The sequence below is a fragment of the Atractosteus spatula genome, chromosome 13 (genome assembly GCF_055471065.1).
Source record: "Atractosteus spatula isolate fAtrSpa1 chromosome 13, fAtrSpa1.hap1, whole genome shotgun sequence".
Taxonomy (NCBI): Eukaryota; Metazoa; Chordata; class Actinopteri; order Semionotiformes; family Lepisosteidae; genus Atractosteus; species Atractosteus spatula.
The window spans coordinates 40,795,439-40,815,058 of NC_142718.1; the positions used below are offsets into that span (position 1 = coordinate 40,795,439).

Consider the following 19,620-nt stretch of genomic DNA (forward strand, 5'->3'; position numbering starts at 1 on the left):
GCCCGGCTAATGTGAGGGTTTGAAATGCACTTGTTTGTCGTGATTGTAACTACTGGTCATAACGTATTGGTTCTTGCTTTTGTCAGTGGCAGGTGTTGCTCTGCATTTCACTGCAAATAGGCTCTTGAAAAATGAATTGGCAAACATTTTTTTTTCTCTTTTTATTGTCATAATCTTGCATACCTGATATTTCAGTCTTAACAGTAGCACAGAGCCATGAGTGGCCAACAGCAGCTGAGATTTCTGTTATCGGAACTGACTCGAGAGTCAATGCTGAATGTTGTGCACTTGAATTTTGCACAGAGGCACAAATTAAGTTCTTCCTGAATCAACATAAATTGATAAAAATGGTTCATGCAGTTAATAAAATTTGTGTCAAAAACTACAGTACCAAATGTTGTACAGGCTTTAGTGCTTGATTTACAGACCACTTAGAAAATTAGAAAAATGATTGCCAGTTAAAATACCCAGTATAAGATCAGAAATCCTATGGATGGGCTATATCAGCTTGTTACTGCTGCCCTGAGTTTGTTAGTTCGGGACATTTTTTTTAAAACTGAGCCTCAAAGCAGGAGGCTAATCTATACGTGAAAAGTGCAAAAAATGCAGTTTCTTTTAAAACAGGCTAACATTTTATGATGTAAAACTGGGTGCTGAAGAAAATTGTTGCCCCTGAGAAATTGCGACTACCCTGTAACTCCTAAGGCAAGCAAAGTGTAGACTTGTACAGTGAAAGCTAGGCTTGTTAACAGTTAAGAGTGAGAAATAAAGTAACAAGATGACAACTTTAACAGAGAAGCACTTCGGTAAGCGTGTAAAAAGAAAAACTGGACTTTTGTGCTGTGCGGATAGGCATAGGCTTTCAAACGACTTTAAAAGTTATGAGGTACTCTGGGTAAGCGCCAAAGTCGCAAAATATGACAAATATGAATGGGGATGCCATTTTGTCCACAGCGCAGTCGCACAGGTCGGAGCGGGGATCGCCGGCGTTGACGGGCGCCGGCTCCTTCATGTGTTCGTGACCTTGGCAGAGTTTTCCTGTCAGCACTCTGGCCCTGTAAATGTATTTGTAGCCCTGCTCGTCCGGGTTGGAGTAGGTGTCATCACAGGAGTAATAGGCCTCTTTGGCAAAGTACGTTCCTTGTCCGAACTTTGTAGCTGGAAAATAAAACCAAGCATTTCCGTCTCAGCTTCCAGACTCCTCCGTCAGAGCGTACGAGAGGCTCAACACACACACCACCTCCAGTTCCAGTATGTGGACGGCTAGAATTTATTTTAATTTGTTGAATATTTAACTCTCAAGTACCATTTTTAAAAACTCCCCTTTCCTGTGCCACCAACCAACAGATATAACTATAAAGCAGTTTTTAGTTTAAATGTCGTTCTAGCAGTTTTAAAGATCTTTTCGAACTTTTTAAAGTTTTTGAGAAGATTTGTTTAGCAACCTTCAGCAGAGCGGTGGCTCTGTGGCTACGGATCTGCGCCTGTGGCTGGAAGGTTGCTGGTTCAAATCCCACAGCCAGCAGAGGAATCCTACTCCATTGGGCCCCTGAGCAAGGCCCTTCACCCCAACTGCTCCAGGGGCGCCTTACAATGGCTGACCCTGCGCTCCGACCCCAGTCTCTCCCCCTGTTTGTGTGTCTCATGGAGAGCAAGCTGGGGTATGCGAAAAGACAATTCCTAATGCAAGAAATTGTAAAGGGTTAATAAAGTGATGTGGTTATTATTATTATTATTTAGTTTTCCCAGTCTTCTGCAGATGACTTGTCACGGATCGGCCAGCAGGTGGCGGTCTTACCATTTCTCCCACAGAAGCTTCTGTTGAAGCCAGTTCTGTTGATTTTCTGGCAGATATCCTGCGTGGTCCCGTGGTAAAGTATCCTCTCGTTCGCCTGGGTGGGGTATTTCCTGTCGACCGCCTGCTTCCTGACGGCGTACCTCTGCCACTGCTCCCGGTTCTGAATTCTCTCAATCTAAATTAAGAAATAGACGCAGCCGAGCATCCAAATTATATCTGTATCATTATTCCCCAGGCTGCCAAGAAATCTTAAAGCCTTCATTTTCTTTCTCTTTACAGATTCCAGTTTCTGAATCTGTGAGACCTAATGAGAATGAGCCTCAGGCTGATTTTGAAATGCACGTTAATAATACCCTTGGCCATCTGTAAGTATTTACTGTAAATACATATTTACCTTTACTACCTCGACAGTCTTCTTTGACTTTTGTACAGCTACTTTGCTGGATATCACAAACTCCTTTGATATTTTGCAGAATTCCTCAGATTTCGACGAAAGCATAATTATTTCCATGTCTTTTCCCTTCATATCAGTCCATGTCACGGGAAGCTCGATGATGGCTTAAAAAAGGCAAAAAACAAGAATTAACAGCAATACAGCCCATAGCACGGTGGGAGTGGGGAACAAGCTGCCCAGCTGTGTTGTTGAAGGAGTTACCTTGCTTTGTTTGAGAAATGGCTGGATGAGACACTGAGGCCAATTAGCTACCAGCTACAAACCAATTCAAATGTGCCAGATTTCCTCCTCTGCTTTGTAACCCTTCTGACGACCTTGATAAAGAAGAACATGGCCAACCAACTTCAAAAGAAACTGTTTCCAGAGCCAAGATTACATGGAGTTTAGGAGCGGATTGTGATCTGTCCCTACAGCGAATTTGACTGACCCACCTGTCTCCGAATCGGTCAGAGTGGTCCTTTTGATTTTGAGGACGTTTCCCTTGCTGTCCGTTCGCTGCATGTTGACGAAATCCACCGTGAACGTCTCGGTGTTGCTCCTGTACACGTGCGTTTTCTCCTTATGGTAGGCCAGTTCCAGCTCGTAATTGATGTGCGCGTCGAGGGCGGTCGTCGTGCCAGATTTCACCACCTCCCAGCGGACGATGTTCTTCATCCTCTCTCGGTCCTGCGCCATGTTTTCTCGCTCCTTGGCCTTCTGGAGGAACCCGCTGATCTCCAGCACCGCTGTCAGGACATCGTCCGTCTTCCCGGTCACGGTCAGCTTGCCGGCCCCTACCTCAAGTCTGACCTCGTGCCTCCTACTCAGGGAGGCTATCTCCTGCTTCTCCTGCTCCAGCAGGGAGTCCAGGTGCGTGGCATCCACTTCCTGGCTGCTGCACTCTCCTGCGAGCAGCTCGTCCAAGCACCTCTTCACCTGGGCGAGAGCCTGTCTGGAAGCTCCACACACCTCGACCGTGGCGCCAGGGTGAGTGACCAGCTCGGCCAGGCTGCCCAGGCTGGTGTGGGGCACGATGGCAGGGGCTTTTCTCAGCGAAGGGTTAACATGCGCTGAAAAACCGGACAAAGGGGAAAACAGTGATGATAAATGAATCAAATAAGACCTGTTTTATTTCTCGGTGTAAACTGCTCGAACATTGCTAACTGTAATGTGATCGGAGATCAGCCTTTCTTTATCGTACAGTAGAAATATTTGCACTGTACTGGAAATGTTGGGCTAGTTGTCATTATTAGTGTTCACCTGTTCACAAAATCAATTTGTGGTGTGTTATCAGAAGCTGAGAGCCCAGAATCAGCAACCAGCATCAGAAGACAGCTCGGAATACATTGCTACAATGAACAGAAACAAATGATTTTGTTTCCTGAATAGGAATATCCATGAAGCAGATCCTTACATGCTGTCTTCAGGAAATTCAGATACTGATCAATCCTAATCGGTGTTCAGCACTTGTAATTTGTCAAGTCTTTCCATTTCAGTGCGGCGCACTACTCTGGACACTCACCGCGCTGCTTGGGCTGAGGAGTGACTTTCTTAAAACGTTTCATGACCTGTTCAAACTCCGGCATCATCCTGGGCTGGAATATCACCAGACGGATCACGTTCAGCGAAGGCTTATAGTGCTCAAGAGCGAAGAGGCCCACGGCATCTATCATGGCAGCGGCCACTTGAGCTGCCCCTAAATTTCCCGCTCCTGGGAAAAAAAAAACAGCCAATCACTCACACAAGCTCTCAAGGTCGACCTGAGGCCCGGGATTGTAAACAGGATTTCAGGATTTGGGCCTGAACTCTTTCGTGCTGGTGACGTTTTGAGCGCACAAACCGATATCCACATTGCTTTGGTGCAAACTAGTCCTACAATAATTTGCATTTTTTGAAAGTCAAGAACCGCTCATCTTTCATTATGATTTCATTAGGGAGAACATCATCCATGAACGAATGCTTGGTGAGAAAAGTTTGTCTGAAGCCTCCTGGCCACAGGACATTCAGAGAGGAGGGAACTGGGGGGCAGGGGGGCAGGGGGGCAGAGGGGCAGGTGTGAGGTGGAGGTAGGGTGGAGGATGGATGCTGTGGCGAATGTGAAGGGAGGTATTTGTGCTCGATATATAGAGTCAACTCCCGTGATGATGGTGGTAATGAGCTGTGTGAGATTGATGTGTCGTTATCCCTCCTGAACTTTGGTTAATAACTTCTATACAAAAACTGTCTTAAACCCATCTCACTGCAATGAAGACAGAAAGATACTCCCGATATCTGAAGTGACATGGAGATGTGAGGAGAATTCATCTGAAGGTGTTGTTCGTTACCTGTTCCAAGTGCCGGAAAAGATACTGACTGAATCTTCTTGGCTTCGCAGGCTTTCAGCACTTTGCACATGGACACAGTGATGGCACTCTCTGTTGTTTGCCCCACCATGTGCACGATGTGCTTAACTCCCAGTTTTCCAGCTCTGGTAAATGCGAAGCCGTCACTTGGCAGAGTTCCTGGCAGGCGGGAAAGGAGGTTTCAGATACGCCACAAGAACCTTCGCAGAATTCGCAGTGCATTATAAAGACCCCTGTTGGGATGTGTCTGAGCTCCCAAGGTTAGACGGTAAAGCGCTTGATTGGTTACCTACCGAGAGCAGTGCACTCGTCCACCACCGACTGTCCTGCGGCTTTGAGGATGGCCGCAGACACCCCTGCAGGGAGCAAGCAAACACACCGTCACATTCACCTCGTCTTGCATGCAAGCTTGCAAGGTCTGCTCAGTCAGGGCTTCCATCCCAGGTGCCAGAGCTGTAAGGACTCCGCCGTTTCGCACTGCTCTGTGACGCAGGTCGATGAAGTAGCCCGCTGGCCTACCTGTGTTTAAATTGAGGGTGGTGTTGGTGCTGCTCACAATGGCATCAGTCTGCTCCTTGGTAATGTCACCACACACTGCCCTCACCTTTATCCGCCCAATCAGTATTTCAATACTGCTCGCTGCTGGGGAGGAGCCTGTGGAGTCGAAAGCACAGGAAAGGAATCTTGCGTGTTTGTATCTGTACATACAGTATGGCATCTGAAAAAGGAAAAAAATGATCCTCACCATCATCTTCATCTTCAGTCACCGACTCAGAGCTGTCACTGTCTAAAGCACCAGAAACAACCTGGCACAAGGCACAGGGAAGGAGTTATACAGCGCATGATCATTCAGAAGCACAGGCATCTGTTCAATTTAACACGTGATTAAGACAACAAGCACACTTCCTATAATCACAATAATCATCCGAATCTGAAGCGACATCTGACCAGAGGTCTCTTCGACTGTCAGTTCAGCTCGGCTGAATTATCGCCTTGGTTTTTACATACCAGTGTCTTCAGGACCCACTGCTTCAGCCCTTTCAAGAAGTCGTTCAGAATGCTGTCTTGTGCCACAACGATGTAGATCAGCTTCAGGACGGAGGGGCTGTGCCGGGACAAGTGGTCCTCAAACCCCTGCAGCATGGCGGCAATGACATCCCCCGCCTGCAGCCCGCCTCCGCCTGAGAAGAGAGCGGCGCCGCCCTGTAAGTCCAGCCACGGCACAGGCACGCCCAGGAGCGCCAGGCGCCACGGGAGCCGTCCTCACCAGTGCCAACAGCAGGGAAGGAGACAGTGCTGAGGCCCCTCCTCTCGCACTCCCGGAGGACCCTCTCCACCTGCGCCTGGACAGCCGCCGGGGACTTGGGCCCCACCATGTGAAGGACGAGGTCACAGTGCAGCGCCCCGCCGCCGGTCACCAGCACCCCGTCTTCGGACTGCGGCCCTGCGCCAGGGGAGAGGGACCCGGAGCTCAGGCAATCCCCTGGCTTTAGCACGGCGTATACTGGAGCGTACTTACTCTGACACGCCGCAGCGCTACAGCTCGTTATAATTGCATCCCCAGCATTTGACGATCTGATTTAATTTTAGTCCCGATCCCAAGCATTTTGATTGCACTGTTACGCTGCAGTATTTGTTCTATTAGACAGCAAGCTCTTATTTATGCAGAAGTTAAAACAGAAGATTATGTTTCAAATGAAAATTTTCTGAAAGCTTATAAGTTTAATTGTAGTGATGGTCATTAATGGGATCATTGTATGTATTTTTTTCGGAACTCACCAAATGCCTTACATTCCTCTATGACTGAACTTCCAGCAGCTTTGAATATAGCACCTGAAACTCCTGAAATAAACACATTCGAGTTAATCGCACAAAGCAGAAAAAAGTGTGAATTTGACCAGAAAAACCATTTCAGACCCAAGTTTATTTTTTCAAGACTTCTTGGAGAGTGATGTTTTAATTATTACCTGGAGTTTATTACTACTATGCTATTCAATCTTTTTTTAAAAAAACTTGTAGTGCAGTGTAGTTTGCAAAAAGGAAAAAGGGTGAGCTAAACTTCCATGTGTGTTGTTGTTTGTATAGGTTTTGTTTCAGAGGCTAAGTTTAAATGATGAATTAACACAGTTACCCGGCATACCTCCCATTAAGTTCAGTTCTTTGTTTGTAGAATTGACAATCCCTCTTACAGATTCACAGGTGATATCTCCTTTCTTGACTTCCACTGTAACGTTGCAGACTTTTACTTGAGAAGGGAATTGTGTAGAGGTTACATTCAGGTGTCCTAAAAACAAAAGTGCATTTAGGTTTAGCAACAAAAAGAAACGTACTTACAACTCTGAAGACGCTTCTGTATGTGTTAATACTGATATAGAACATTTAATGACATTTTACTAATGTGTCTTTCATTATTCATATAATAAATAGCAATCGCAGGTAAGCCTGGTCTAAATTACTTGTACCCTTTCAAATTAAAAGCCACAATGCTTCTAACAGCTCCAGTATTATTCTGTTGTAAAGTAACCTCGCGAGAAATACAGTATGCACCTTTCGTTCAAAGAATATTAATTTAAGATTACTGTAGATTTGACAAATCGGCCACAGGCTTCATTGTTGAGTAAAAGACTGAGATGGCGTTTCTGAAAGAGTCTGAAGGCCGAAGGAGAGGCGTACCTTGGCTTGCGGAGAGGTGTGTGGAAAGACTCTGTGCTCCAGCACTGGGAGACTGGGGGCCGACCTGGATGAAAGACATGTCAGAAAGATCCCGTCAGCACCATGAAAACAGAATGTCGAAACACAGCCGTTACAATTACTGTATGTCACTACTTCAAATGTAAGCGCTTCCCAAATTAGCATTATTGACTTTTTTCATTGTTTTACCCATATTACCTGCTTTATGTAACCAAGTTACGTGGAAATGCCAGTTTGTATTCAACAGACTCCTGTCTGTTCAGCTGCTGTGGGAAGCTGCAGGCTCTGTGCAGGCCCATAGCAGCTGAAGACCAGATACAAGTGGCTCCTGCCTTGTGGAATGTGCTAATTCTTTCCTTCACAGCACCTGCCTAGGGTTCACAGGCAGCAGTGCTCAAACTGGATGGAGGACAGACAGACACAGTTCCCATTCCTGAGACCCCTGATTCACAGGGGTCTCCACCAGAGTCCACCAGCAGGAAAGAGCCCAGAATCCCCAGGCGTGTTGAGGGAGGTGAGAGCCTTCAGACATTTACCTTCGCATTCCCTGGGAGCTTCTGGCCTCTTTGGGCAAAGTAATCTCGGAACGAGTCGTAAACCGGCTGCTCAAAGGCGATGACGCGCACAGACTTTATGCTGGTTGAGCCTGTCGTGGAGAAGTGCTGCTCCAGCCCCTTCAGCATCGCTTCGATGGACTCTTTGTGCCCGATGCCTCCTCGACCTGCAATACGGTGTAACACATCGCCACGATAGTCAACGCGGAGCGGGGGGGGAAAACAGAAACGCCCAGAACTTCATCACTTTCAGTTCACCTGTGCTGCTCGTCATTATTGGTTTGCCTTGCAGTCAGGTTGGCGTGTTGGTGTTCATTAGATTTACAGCCTTCCTGTAACACACTACACACAGGGGTCATCTGCCCACAGCTATCCCTCTCAAACACAGAGCTTGTGGTGGAATACGCGACGCATACACTACGGGAAGGCCGCGCCATGCAGAGAGAATCTAGCTGCCCAAGGAGCCCCGATCTCCTTCAGGTCGGCTCCACGCAGGCGGGCACCCCCTTGCACCCCCCGGCGAGGCCTCACCTGTCCCGACGGCCGGGAACGAGACGCTGGCGGCGCTCCTGCGCTCGCACTCCCGTGCGGCGCTCTCCACCGACGCGGCGATGCCCGCGGCGCTGGTGGGGCCCACCATGTGCACGATGTGCCGGCACCGGAGCTGCCCCGCCGCCGTGCTCACCACCCCGTCCGCCGGCTGGGCGCCTAGGGCGACAGGGAGGTTCGTCTTCCTTCACAGGTCCGCAGGACCCGCGCTTAACACGTGCGAGCTGAAGCACCCAACACCCCCCCATCCCGGGATGACACATCGAGTACTCATGGAAGACGAGCCACACTCTCTACGTATTCCTTCCCACCGTCGGACCCGGGAGGTCTTTGTCATTATACAGCTGCTAAAACAAACGTCAACTCTCCGGTTAGCTACAGTTAATAGCGCGGAATAGCGTTCGGTAAATCTGCAAAATATTTGTGCTCCTTACTCTCACTTTGCAAAAATGTGTCAACATCGATGCACACAGCTGCAGCGATGCAGGCGCCCGTGCAGTACTGCACATACACGCACAAAGAGCAGAGCGAGGGGTGGGCAGTGCTAGTCTTCTCAACCTGGACCCTGGGTCTGGCATCTCTCTATTCCAGTTTGTTAGTCACAATATCAGCCTAGCTTCTTTATCAACGTGTCAGTTTCATCAGAAACTCCATAGCTTGACTGCCAGTCAAACCTGTGCGTGTTCAAGTACCTAGTTTAGCACATTCTTCGACTACAGACTTCCCGGCAGCTTTCAGAATGGCCCCAGAGACACCTGTAATTAAAAACAATAATGTCAGTATGTCAATAGCTAATAATTTACACACTCACAAGCGAGTAAATGGAATATAATTAAATGCCACCGAGTTTGAAAATGATTAATCTGAAAATACTATATCAGTTTAAAAACTTGGTCATTTTTATTTTAATGTTTGGGATGCAATCTTTCCCAGCTTCCTGTGGCAGGATAGCGAATGATCATGCCTGATCAAACACAGCAGAGTGAGAAAGTTTAACAACACACATTTTCACTTTAACAATACTCAGAAAACTATTAAACTACTAATATTACATCCATAATCAATCAAATGCTGTTTTACTTAATGAAGTGCTTCACTCTACAGTAGTTTAAATATGAAACGATCCATCCATTTTCGAACCACTTTATCCATCTCAGGGATTCCAGAGCCTATCTCAGCAGGCAACGGGCACAAGGCAGGGTACACCCTGGATGGTATGCCAATCCATCGCAGTCCGTGCCGGCTTATCACTATCATTTTCACTAAGTACTTATTAAATGGAACTGTTAAATATACAGAACATGGAAAGACGAATTTGTTATTAGTCCATTTTGGTAACAAACTACCATTAGTGGATGTGTGCTTAGAAATTAGAAATGAGACTGGAAGCAAGAAGCGTTTAACGGTTTCTGACATGACTAGTGTGACTAATGGGCAAATGACTTATGAGACTCATTGTGTAGCACGGGGATTAGACAGAAACAGAAAGCAAAGCTAGGACCAAAACACGAGGCTTGTGATATAACCAAAATAACATTCTCGCTCCACCATGTGAAAAGACCACTTCCATAAGATCCTTATTAATCCCGGTAGCGTTTCCTTTGTGGGCAATGCAATCACATTACTGAAACAAACTGGGGGGTCCTTTGAGCTAGTCTCCATTGTTTAAAGAGTTACTTACCAGTGTTCAGGTCCAGAGAGCTGTTAGTCGAGTTCACTATCACATCCACGGTCTCTCTGGTGATGTCTCCCTTCTGGAGAGTAACTGTTACACCTCCGACACTGACACTCGGGGCAGCTGTAGGAGAGACAGACAGGACACACGTGCACACAAAGCAGAAACATTTTTCTAGGAGACTGCTAGGCACATTTATCTCCCTGGTGTACTCCTGTCATTGCATACAATCTCAGAATAACAAAATAAAAAAAAAACTTTACAGTTTTCTTTGCTTGGTGGTCTGAGGTCCCAGCCTTCAGCCGAGACATTACACTGATTGAATAATCAAATTCTCCTTGCCTGCGTGATCTCAGTGAGCAAACAGGCCAAGCACAGTACATCAGTGAAAAGAGTGAAAAGCCTCATTTAAATCTCCTCACTGCAGTGGTGGGACTGTGGTGAATTTCAAGAGAATCAGTGGTGGCTCTGAAGTGCGGAGCTAACGATTGAGAGGCCGAGAGTGGCAGGCGCGGGGTTGAGTACAATCGGAGTCTTACCGCTCAGCAGGTGGGGATGAAGGGTTGACTTCCTGTACAGAGCTGCTGAAATCGCAGGAAGGGAAGGTGCTCTTTTGCCCATAAATACTCTACCAGTCTGCCCCTGTTTCAGAGACATAAATGTGACATGCAGGAGTTAATCTGATGTGCTTCGTTCTCTAATATCATCAGCGATTTTATTTCAAGCAGGTACATTTTATTTCACAATGATCTACATGTTTCAGATAAGCTCATGCAGTGGTTTAATTCCTTGTTGAACAGCGGGGCTTTCAGGAATTTTCGTGACTGTATTTTAAAGTGTTTGTAAAGAGGGATGATTATTCAGTGTGTCTGGCAGATTTTTATCAAATCCTCTGTCTCTAAAGTAGTTTTTAGCCCAGTTAGTTGGTATTTTTACATTCAGCATTTAACCCCTTTCTGTCACAGCAAAGTGCTAAGAAGTCTCAGTCTTGAATACAGCTGCTAATGTCTATGTGGTGGTATTTCTTCAAGAGCAATGGAGATGATGATTTTTATAGCTCCCTTTCACTCACACAATCATCCACAGGACACCCTTTCCTCATCGGTGAGACCTTCATCACAAGAGTCCCTTCAACTGTTCTGCTCTGCCTTAGCTTTTGTCATCAGCAACTCTGTTTCACCCTGAAGGCCAGCTGTGCTCTCTGCCCAGCACAAAAAAAGAGACTTGACTCATTGGACCTCGTTTTAAAACACCTTTGTGTTAGGATTTGTTATCGTCAGACGCTGAAGTGTCTGGGGTGCTGGGAGAGACTGGAAAACCCAGATGTTCAGGGGGAAAACCTTAAGGTCACACAGGAATTCACAACCTGTTTACCTGCTTCTGTGGCAGCCACAGAACAACTTGGGTGAGGCTCTAATCCCAGCTAAATGCTTTTGTTTCCTTATCTCAGCACGAAATACACCAGAGATAAAATAGTAAGAGCTATTACTCTGTGTATAGTCCTGTACTTTATGCTGTTCTGTTTGCATCAGATAAAGGGGTACTCTATAAAATCAAATACTGTCTTTAACAAGTCTTCTGTTCATAAGGCTCTTGATTTCTCTCATTCCTCCTCCCTTTCTGTCCTATACCAATCTAGCACTCGAATACTACACTAACGAATGCACTCTGCACACATATACACAACTGTACCTACCATTGCTTTGGTGACACTCTGAAATTCTTCGACGTTCTGGATGTCTGACTCCACCACGATGACGTTCCTCAGGTGGCGCGCGGTCTCCCGCTCGCGGTCGCAGAACGCCAGCACGGCCCCCACGACCACCCTGGCGCTCTCGGCCACGGGGAAGCCGAAGCCGCCGCATCCCAGCGCTGGCAGGGCGATGGAGCTGCACCGCTTCTCTTCGGCCAGCTGGAGGCACCGCAGGACCGCCGTGTGCAGGAACGCGCTCTCCAGGGGCTGGCCCCCCGCTCCCGTGCAGTTGCACTTGCCCCATATGGGCAGCACAGCCAACAGGAGGACTTTGGAGGGCAGATTGCCAGGGCTGGAGAGCACCACCTCTCCAGCACGCAGAGCCAGCCTGGCCTTCAGGAGGTCGTCGCAGGGGTCCTTGACCCGAGGCCCCCCAGCGGCGAGCAGCTCCCGGGCGACGGGGTTGTCGAAGGCCAGGCTGCCGTTCACAGGGCACACCAGCGCGTCTGCCTGCTGCCCCGCCACGGCGCCCTGCCGCACGGACAGGTCAACCACACCGCCTATCCTGACACCGCAAGGCGGGCCGGAGCTGGGCTTGCTGGCGGGCTGCACTGAGAGCCACAGCGCGCACCCCAGCTCCTTGGCCCGGGCCCTCAGCGAGTCCTCGTGCTTCGCGAGCACTCGGGACTCCCCTGCTCCCCCGTAGACGTACTTCTCTGACACGACCGCGGCGATCTGCTTCCTCACGGCGGCCACTGCGCCTCGCATGTGCTCGGCCGCTGCGGTGACCTTCAAGCAGGGGGCAGCAGGCGTGCGCAGCGGCAGGATGGTGACAGCCAGGGCCTTGATTTCAGGATTGTCAGGTAACTTCATGTAAGCATCGGCGAATTCCACCTCGTGCGCAGAGTTGAGTGGGATGACTTCCGTAGCAGGCATTTTGTTGTCCAAGTATCCCTTCAGCTTCTTTGCAACATCATCCACTAGGTTTGCATATCCACATATTGAGATCTGCATATCTGCTTGTGCGATCCTCACACTGCCTCCCACCTCTGCTTTAAGTTCGCCGAGAAACTGCTCCCACTTTTCAGTCTTGGCGACTTGAGCTTGGTCCGAAGAGAGCCTGATGATCTCCTCTCTCACAGACTCCTGCACTTTCTCCACAGCTCTCTTGATGTCCTTCTTCTCAGCGAGGACCTGGACGGACCTGTGGCTCAGAACTGTGGCCGAGATGCCATTCCGGGCAAAATGATCCCGCACAAACTCCTTCACGTCCAGAGACTTCAGAAAGTCGGTTTGGCAGGCGGAGAGGTTCAGAGTCTGAGCGACAAGCTCCTGCCGAGTCTTGCTGACGAGTGACTCTGCCTGTTTCACTTTGTCCCGGTGGCCCTTCAAGCACAAGGCCAAGGCAGACTGGTCTTTCGAAAGCTCGATATCCGCGAGTTTAGGGAAAACCAGATTGCACAAGAAATCCAGCTCCTCTTCGCTATCCACCATGACCCTGCTTTCCACAGTGTTCCTTTCTACCTCCAGCTCTGCGCCTGCCTCCTTCATCAGGAGTTCTACTTTTCTTTGAAGGCTTTGAACCTCCTCCTGCAGTCCGAGGACCACAATTGAGCTCGTGGTGCTTTCAAAGTGGACATTCAGGTCAGGGGAAATGCAGCTCAGGCACTTGGTCTTAATTTTCTCCCACACCGCTGTCTCTGTCTTCAACTGAATTATACGATATTTATCAAGAAGGGAATGTACTGTCTGTCTGGCATTCCTTTCCCAGCTGGGAGCAAGGCGGTGTAGCAAGAGGGAGTTGCTTTCAGCAGTGATTTCTACCACAACCTGATCAGGCTGTGGGGACCCCTCGAAATGAACCTTAGCATAAACCTCCCCTAAAGCTTTTTCAAACTCTTCTGTGCACTTGGCCCTGCTTGTAATGTAGTCCAGTAGCTGTCGATCCATGGGGATGGTTATTTTACTAGGAAGATTAGGCAGTGGGGGGGTTTGTCCAGTTAAAGCCTGTCCTAAAATGCTGTAGTAGAGGTGGGCAGTCATCTTGACCCCACATAACACGTGTGGCTGCTCAGAGACTCGCTGTGCATCTGTTAAATAAAAACAAGGAACTGATGATTAAATCTGCAATACTGAAATGGTTGAATGTCACTAAATACGCAGACGATGGATAGATCTCATCCATCCATTATCTGAATGCCACTTATTCCTGGACAAAGACGAGGCAGTTCCCTGACCCTGAAGCCCAAGACAGGTCTGCACTCTGGACAGGACACCTGTCCACCACAGCTCATGAGCACCTTTATACATATTTGATTAGTCTGTTATTTCCCACTTAATAGCGGATGTAAACGGTTTTGTATTAAGAGGCAAGGACATTGTTATTTAATAACTTACCCTGAGCAACCTCAAAAGCAATAATGATGCTTTCTCCTTTTGTACACCATCTCAGTGATTTTATTTTCCCTCCTTTACTTCTTTTAGGGTTGGAAAAATACAACTGCAGGGTGTCTTCTGTGACTGCACTCATCTGTCCTCGGACCAGGACCGAGTCCGTGCGCTCCAGCCGCGTGACTGTGATCGCATTGCTCTGCAGGTGTTTTGTGAAGCACTTCTTCAGAAAAGATTTAACATCTGAAGTGATAAAACACGGAACTTAGAACTTAGAAGGATCTTAGAAAGATTATTAAAAAATCACCAGTTTCTTTAAAAGGGGCTATATTTAAACAGCAGTGCAGTCGACATTTTCAGTTAAAGACGATTGATGATTTTCAATTACAGTATTGATGAAAAAAATGCTAAAACATGCATAGGAAATAGTATATACAGTAGATAGATGAATTTATCTTGAAAGTTCAGAAAGTTCTACACTCATGAATTCCTCCTTCATATCACTTTTCATTTTCTGCACTTTGTTAATTTGCCTTCGCTTTACGTCTTGTGTCTAGAGTTTGCAATGAGCCTGGACTGCTTTTGTAAGACGACAGAGAGAACCCCTTCCAAAAACTTTAAATCTTTGTTTGTAAAGGATGAATGAATAGATAGGTTAGAAAAGTGAGGGAAGGAGTTCAATAATATGAATGTACATAATTCAGTGACTGAAAGCTCTTAAAACACACCAGCATGTGGAAAGATGCTGCAGTAAGATAGATACACACATGTGTGTTCACTGGTCAGAGCTGTCAGTGCCATGCTGATGAGCCCCACTAAGAGTAAAGCAACAGTGCGTGGCTGCTAGCCGTGACTACATACAGCAGATGAAGAAAGGGGAATCTGACCTCCAGCTCCCTCAATGCTGAGAAAAGGCCAGAGAGAATTGATATTCATTCCCGTAACTCGTAGACACGAACAACTTTTCAGACACAGCTTAAAAGGTGTTCCCTGTTTGCTAGGAACACTAGGTGAAAGAATCGGGACATCGATCTGAGCGTGAATGAAACTCCAGTGGTTTTGTACAGAAGGGGCATGCTGCTGGCCTCGGGTCGCGGGGCGGCAGGTGACTCACCTAAACCCCCATGGAAAGTCACGGCTATGCCGTCAGGCAGCAGCTCCCAGGAGTGCACTGCGCCTTTGCTGCAGCTGTTGAGATAGACGGAAACGAGCCCCGCCGTGCAGGTCTCCCCGAACCCCCTCAGGATGAACCTCCGGGGGTCGAGCCGCCTCTCCTCGGCCTCCTCATCATACAGCTCCGCCCGCACGGCGGTGTGATTCACCACGTGGCTCTTCTGAGCGAGGACTTCCTCCAGATCTGCAACATTTGAATTGTCGTGGTGTGTGTGTGTCAAATAACCGCTCTCACGGCGATGCTCTGTGCTGACGTAAGGTGGGCTTTTCTACAGTGTTGCAGTGCAGACACTGGGAAAAGTATTTCCTATTAAAGGCGGTAAGATGTGCACACAGGCCCACAATATAATCATGACCTGTCGAGATGTGTCAACGTGAGCAGTTACTAAGAGGATGGCGCTTTTTAGTTAATAAAGGAATGTCACAGCAGATATAGTGGACTATACTGCAAGGTGACAGGGATTTAAATAAACACATTACAATGACAGCAACTATTGTGTGGGTCACCTGAATGTTACAATGAATTAAACAAGGTGTAGTATCTGATCACTTATTTCAGATGTTTCAGAGAATTCTCTATTCAAAGCCATCGAGACAGTCTACCTACAATACAGCAAAAATCACAACATATACCCATGAATTCTCTTTACATTTACCAGAAATTCTAGAGGAATCTACACAAACAGCCAGATATCTTTCATGGGTAAAATGCTTTGTGCTTGGAATCATGCAGCCATGTTTGACGAGTATGATCATGCTTCCTGGGCTGATCGCATTGCACTTCTCAACATTGAGTCTCAGACATCTCGTGTTCATTTAGCACAGCCACAGGTGTTTGTGTGATCCCCTGTATAAACCAGAATGTAAGGACCTGATGAAGACTGGGCCTGAACTGTTCCCTGCAGCACTCTGGCTCAATGAGCCCGGTCAAATGGTGCCCCCCTAAAGATGACACACTCTTTCCTATTCATTCACCAGTATTATATCCTTTCACACACACTACCCGCCTAAAGCTTTTAATAAGAAAATTAACCTTTAATGATGAAACTTATCAAAGCCTTGCTTTAAATCCAAATATTTCATACGAAGTTAGTTAAGACATTCCTCCTCTGAATCCAATAGGTGCCACTATTTACTGTGTTTACTGTGAGAACCAGGGTGCTTCATGCAGCTCGGTGTTATACGCACCTTCCTTGTGAACACACCTCAGTATCCACCTGTTTGTTTCAAGCCTGTCGATTTGAATGTCTTCGGAGAACTGCTCGAAGTACAGCCGGAGGATCTCCTCGTCGATCGGGGAATCACTGCTCAGCAACAGGGAATTCAGCTCTGTTACTGGAGGAAACAAAAGGCCTGTAAGTCAGCAGACACCTTTGTCCTAAACAGAAACAACCAAAACAGACCTCAAGGTATTTTTGTCCAACATCTGTTCCAGGGGTTCCTAATCCTGTCCTAGAGACCTACACGCTGCTCAGCCGAATGTTTTAATGAAAGCCTGAACTGAACTAACAAGTTGCTCCATTGTAGTATTCGCATATTTTTGGATTGACTCAAAAGTGTGGTATTTTATTACAACTATGGAATACAATACTGTAAACCCTCGGTTTCATGGAGCAAATGGGGGGAAGGGGTGTCTGTTATTAAATCAAGAATGACATTTTTCAGTCCCAAAATACACCATTATATGAGAAACATACACTATGTATACTAAATATACACTATTCTTCTGGAATCATTTTCACTTATTTTTTAATGATTACAATCAACACAGTCAATGAAATGTGTTCCTGTGCCGTTTTTATCATACATACACAACTCATGAGTCATAAATATAAAGTATATAATTCTCTAAAGTATATGAAACATGAACAACACCCTTCATATGCGACTGACCTATCCCTATAGGGCACCATTGACATTTCTGAATTTTTAACCTAGGTACTACTTATTTTTATTTTATTATGTCTGTATTTCCCCTAATAGCACCGAACGTCTGATATTTCTGACTTTACAGACAGAAGTCCCCCTTCACAGATTTTGTCTGAACACTGTTAAAGGGACATCCATTAAACCAAAGATTTACTGTAGTTTAAAGGCAACCTCTGATGTTTAAGAGCTGAAAACAATCAAACAGTTCAAATGACTCCAAATGAACTTTTGACATTATTAACTGATCAAGGGTTCGAGTGTGTTAACTGAGAGCCGGGCTGGTACAACGGCCAGCAGACTGTGAGCCCCCGGGCCCTCGTCTTCACTGTGCTTTAAGAAACAGCGTGATAATCAATGCGTTTTAGGGGTCATCAGCTTTGTCTTGCATATTTCACGGGTGGCTGATATTCATCTGCATGCCTATTTCATTTGGGGTCAATAAAGAGGTTTGCAGGATACCTCTTGCAATACTTATGCAAAATACAGTTATTCTGGAATTATACTGGTAGTAGAGTAATCCTCTGTTTACAACTGGTGTGCAATATGTGGAAGTGGATTGGGCTATTTATCTATGATTCTGTAATATATATTTACACTTGTGTAATATGCTTGTGGATTGTGCAATATACCTGTACTGTGCAATACATTGTCTTTGTGCACTGTACATCCTGGTTTATTTTGTATATTTTGTGTTGTGTGCAATTCTTTGTACTTATATTGTATTATTGCATTACACTGTGCTGTGTTGATTGTGCCTGGCTGCTGTTGCAGTGCAATTTCCCTCATGGGATTAACAAAGTATCTACAGTATCTGTCTAATCACCACCTCCAACCCACGAACTGTACTGGTCTTCATACCTGCTTGACAAACTGAATGTTCTTCCTCATCACCGGGACTCTAAAACAATGAAAAAGAAAAGTCACTACAAACACATTATCAAGGGCTGGTTTGTTGTTTCCTCAAGTAAGGAAACACAGAATATTCCACCCAGTACAGTAACGAAGTCAACATTGTGCACTAGAGTTTGAAGCTAGCTAAGAAATTACCTCCACACCATCTTGAGCTTGCGTTATTTTCTCCTGATTATTTTATTGGCTAATGTCAACTTCAATCAACTAGAACAGAAACAGAATAAACCATTTATCTAAAAAAAAACCCCCGCAAACATTTAACCTGTTAAAATCCCCAGTCAAGACTTTGGTGTCTTCACACTCACGGAGCTTGTGCACTGTTATGTGAGCTGACCCCCCCCCATGTGCTTTAATACGGTTTATGTGGGTCATGAAAGTTCCCCTCTGTTGATCGTTAGTTCATCACTACTGTGACGACTTGGTTCGGAGAACTGGCCAGTTCCCACAGTTCACTCTTGAAAGTACAGAAGACAGAAGTGCCGGATGAGAAACGCTCTGACCTCTGACCTGTCCTTGCTTGGGGTGAGACTCACCTCGGTGCGGGACACTCCCGCACTTCTACCCTGCAGGCGCTCCGGTTCCAGACGGGGGAGACGCGCCGCAGGTGCGAGGCGCTGCGCTCCGGGGTCCCCACCTGTCTCCGGTAGGGGCTTGACCCGTAGCTCTACGGTACCCCATGTCTTCAGATCCACGCGATGGGTTCCTCTCTCCAGCACCTTGTTTTTCACTAAGAAGAGCAAAGTTAGTAGTGGGAAGGATAGAGGAAAGACGCATTCCTGTTCTCCCTAATAGGAAAATGCCATTGTTTTTCATTACGTACTTGATTTAGTTTCCAACATCTTAGGCAATAACGTCCAATTAAAAAAACACATTTGAAAATATTTACCTTCTTCCTCCAGATAGACCAGCACAGCTGCTCGTCTGTCTTCGGGGTGATGTCTGATTTCCAACACTTCTCCTCCCGATTTTCTTTTATTTTTGAAGTACAAATCAAGTTTCGATCTGACACAACCGAAGTCATCGGGTAGACCTTCTAAAAGCAGCGAGTACGTTTTCATCGCCATTACGTTTTAATATTAAAAACGCAAAATCAACAAAAATAAAATACCGGACATTCTGCGTTACAAGTTGTCTTGTAACTCTCAACTCCGGCAGTAAACCAAAAGTGAAAGATAAAAAGCGACCTTCCTAACTTCCTTGTAAATGAAGTACTAGACAAAATGGACAACCTCTCTCCAGTTGATATAGATATTTATATATATCAGACTGTGAAACTGATAGTGTATTTGTTGGAATATTTATTATTTTTTACTTTATTATTGTAAGTTCCAGTACAAACGTCTGGATAATAAAACTTCACACTAATTAAAAGCAGAATGTTCCTACAACTTTCTTAATGTGTCAATCAATACTCTGCGACGAAATGTTTTGCCAAAAAATGTAACAGTCGTCTAAAATATCATAACTGTTCTATATTGTT

General features: G+C 46.3%; 1 protein-coding gene across 1 annotated transcript; it reads right to left on the minus strand.

Moving 5' to 3' along the window:
* Positions 1-146: 146 nt before the first annotated feature.
* parp14rs3 (poly(ADP-ribose) polymerase family member 14-related sequence 3) lies at positions 147-19,349 on the minus strand. The gene is made up of 26 exons (XM_088929877.1): positions 19,027-19,349; positions 18,674-18,867; positions 18,087-18,126; positions 16,488-16,634; positions 15,241-15,483; positions 14,133-14,369; positions 11,739-13,825; positions 10,582-10,684; positions 10,049-10,165; positions 9,060-9,122; positions 8,350-8,526; positions 7,801-7,985; positions 7,247-7,310; positions 6,714-6,857; positions 6,353-6,415; positions 5,841-6,017; positions 5,582-5,754; positions 5,319-5,379; positions 5,093-5,227; positions 4,867-4,929; positions 4,556-4,732; positions 3,754-3,942; positions 2,684-3,301; positions 2,193-2,356; positions 1,799-1,973; positions 147-1,158 (listed from the first exon to the last, which is right to left on the minus strand). The coding sequence occupies exons 1-26, from the start codon at positions 19,202-19,204 to the stop codon at positions 863-865; spliced, it is 6,270 nt and encodes a 2,089-aa protein (XP_088786003.1). The 5' UTR covers positions 19,205-19,349; the 3' UTR covers positions 147-862.
* Positions 19,350-19,620: the final 271 nt, after the last annotated feature.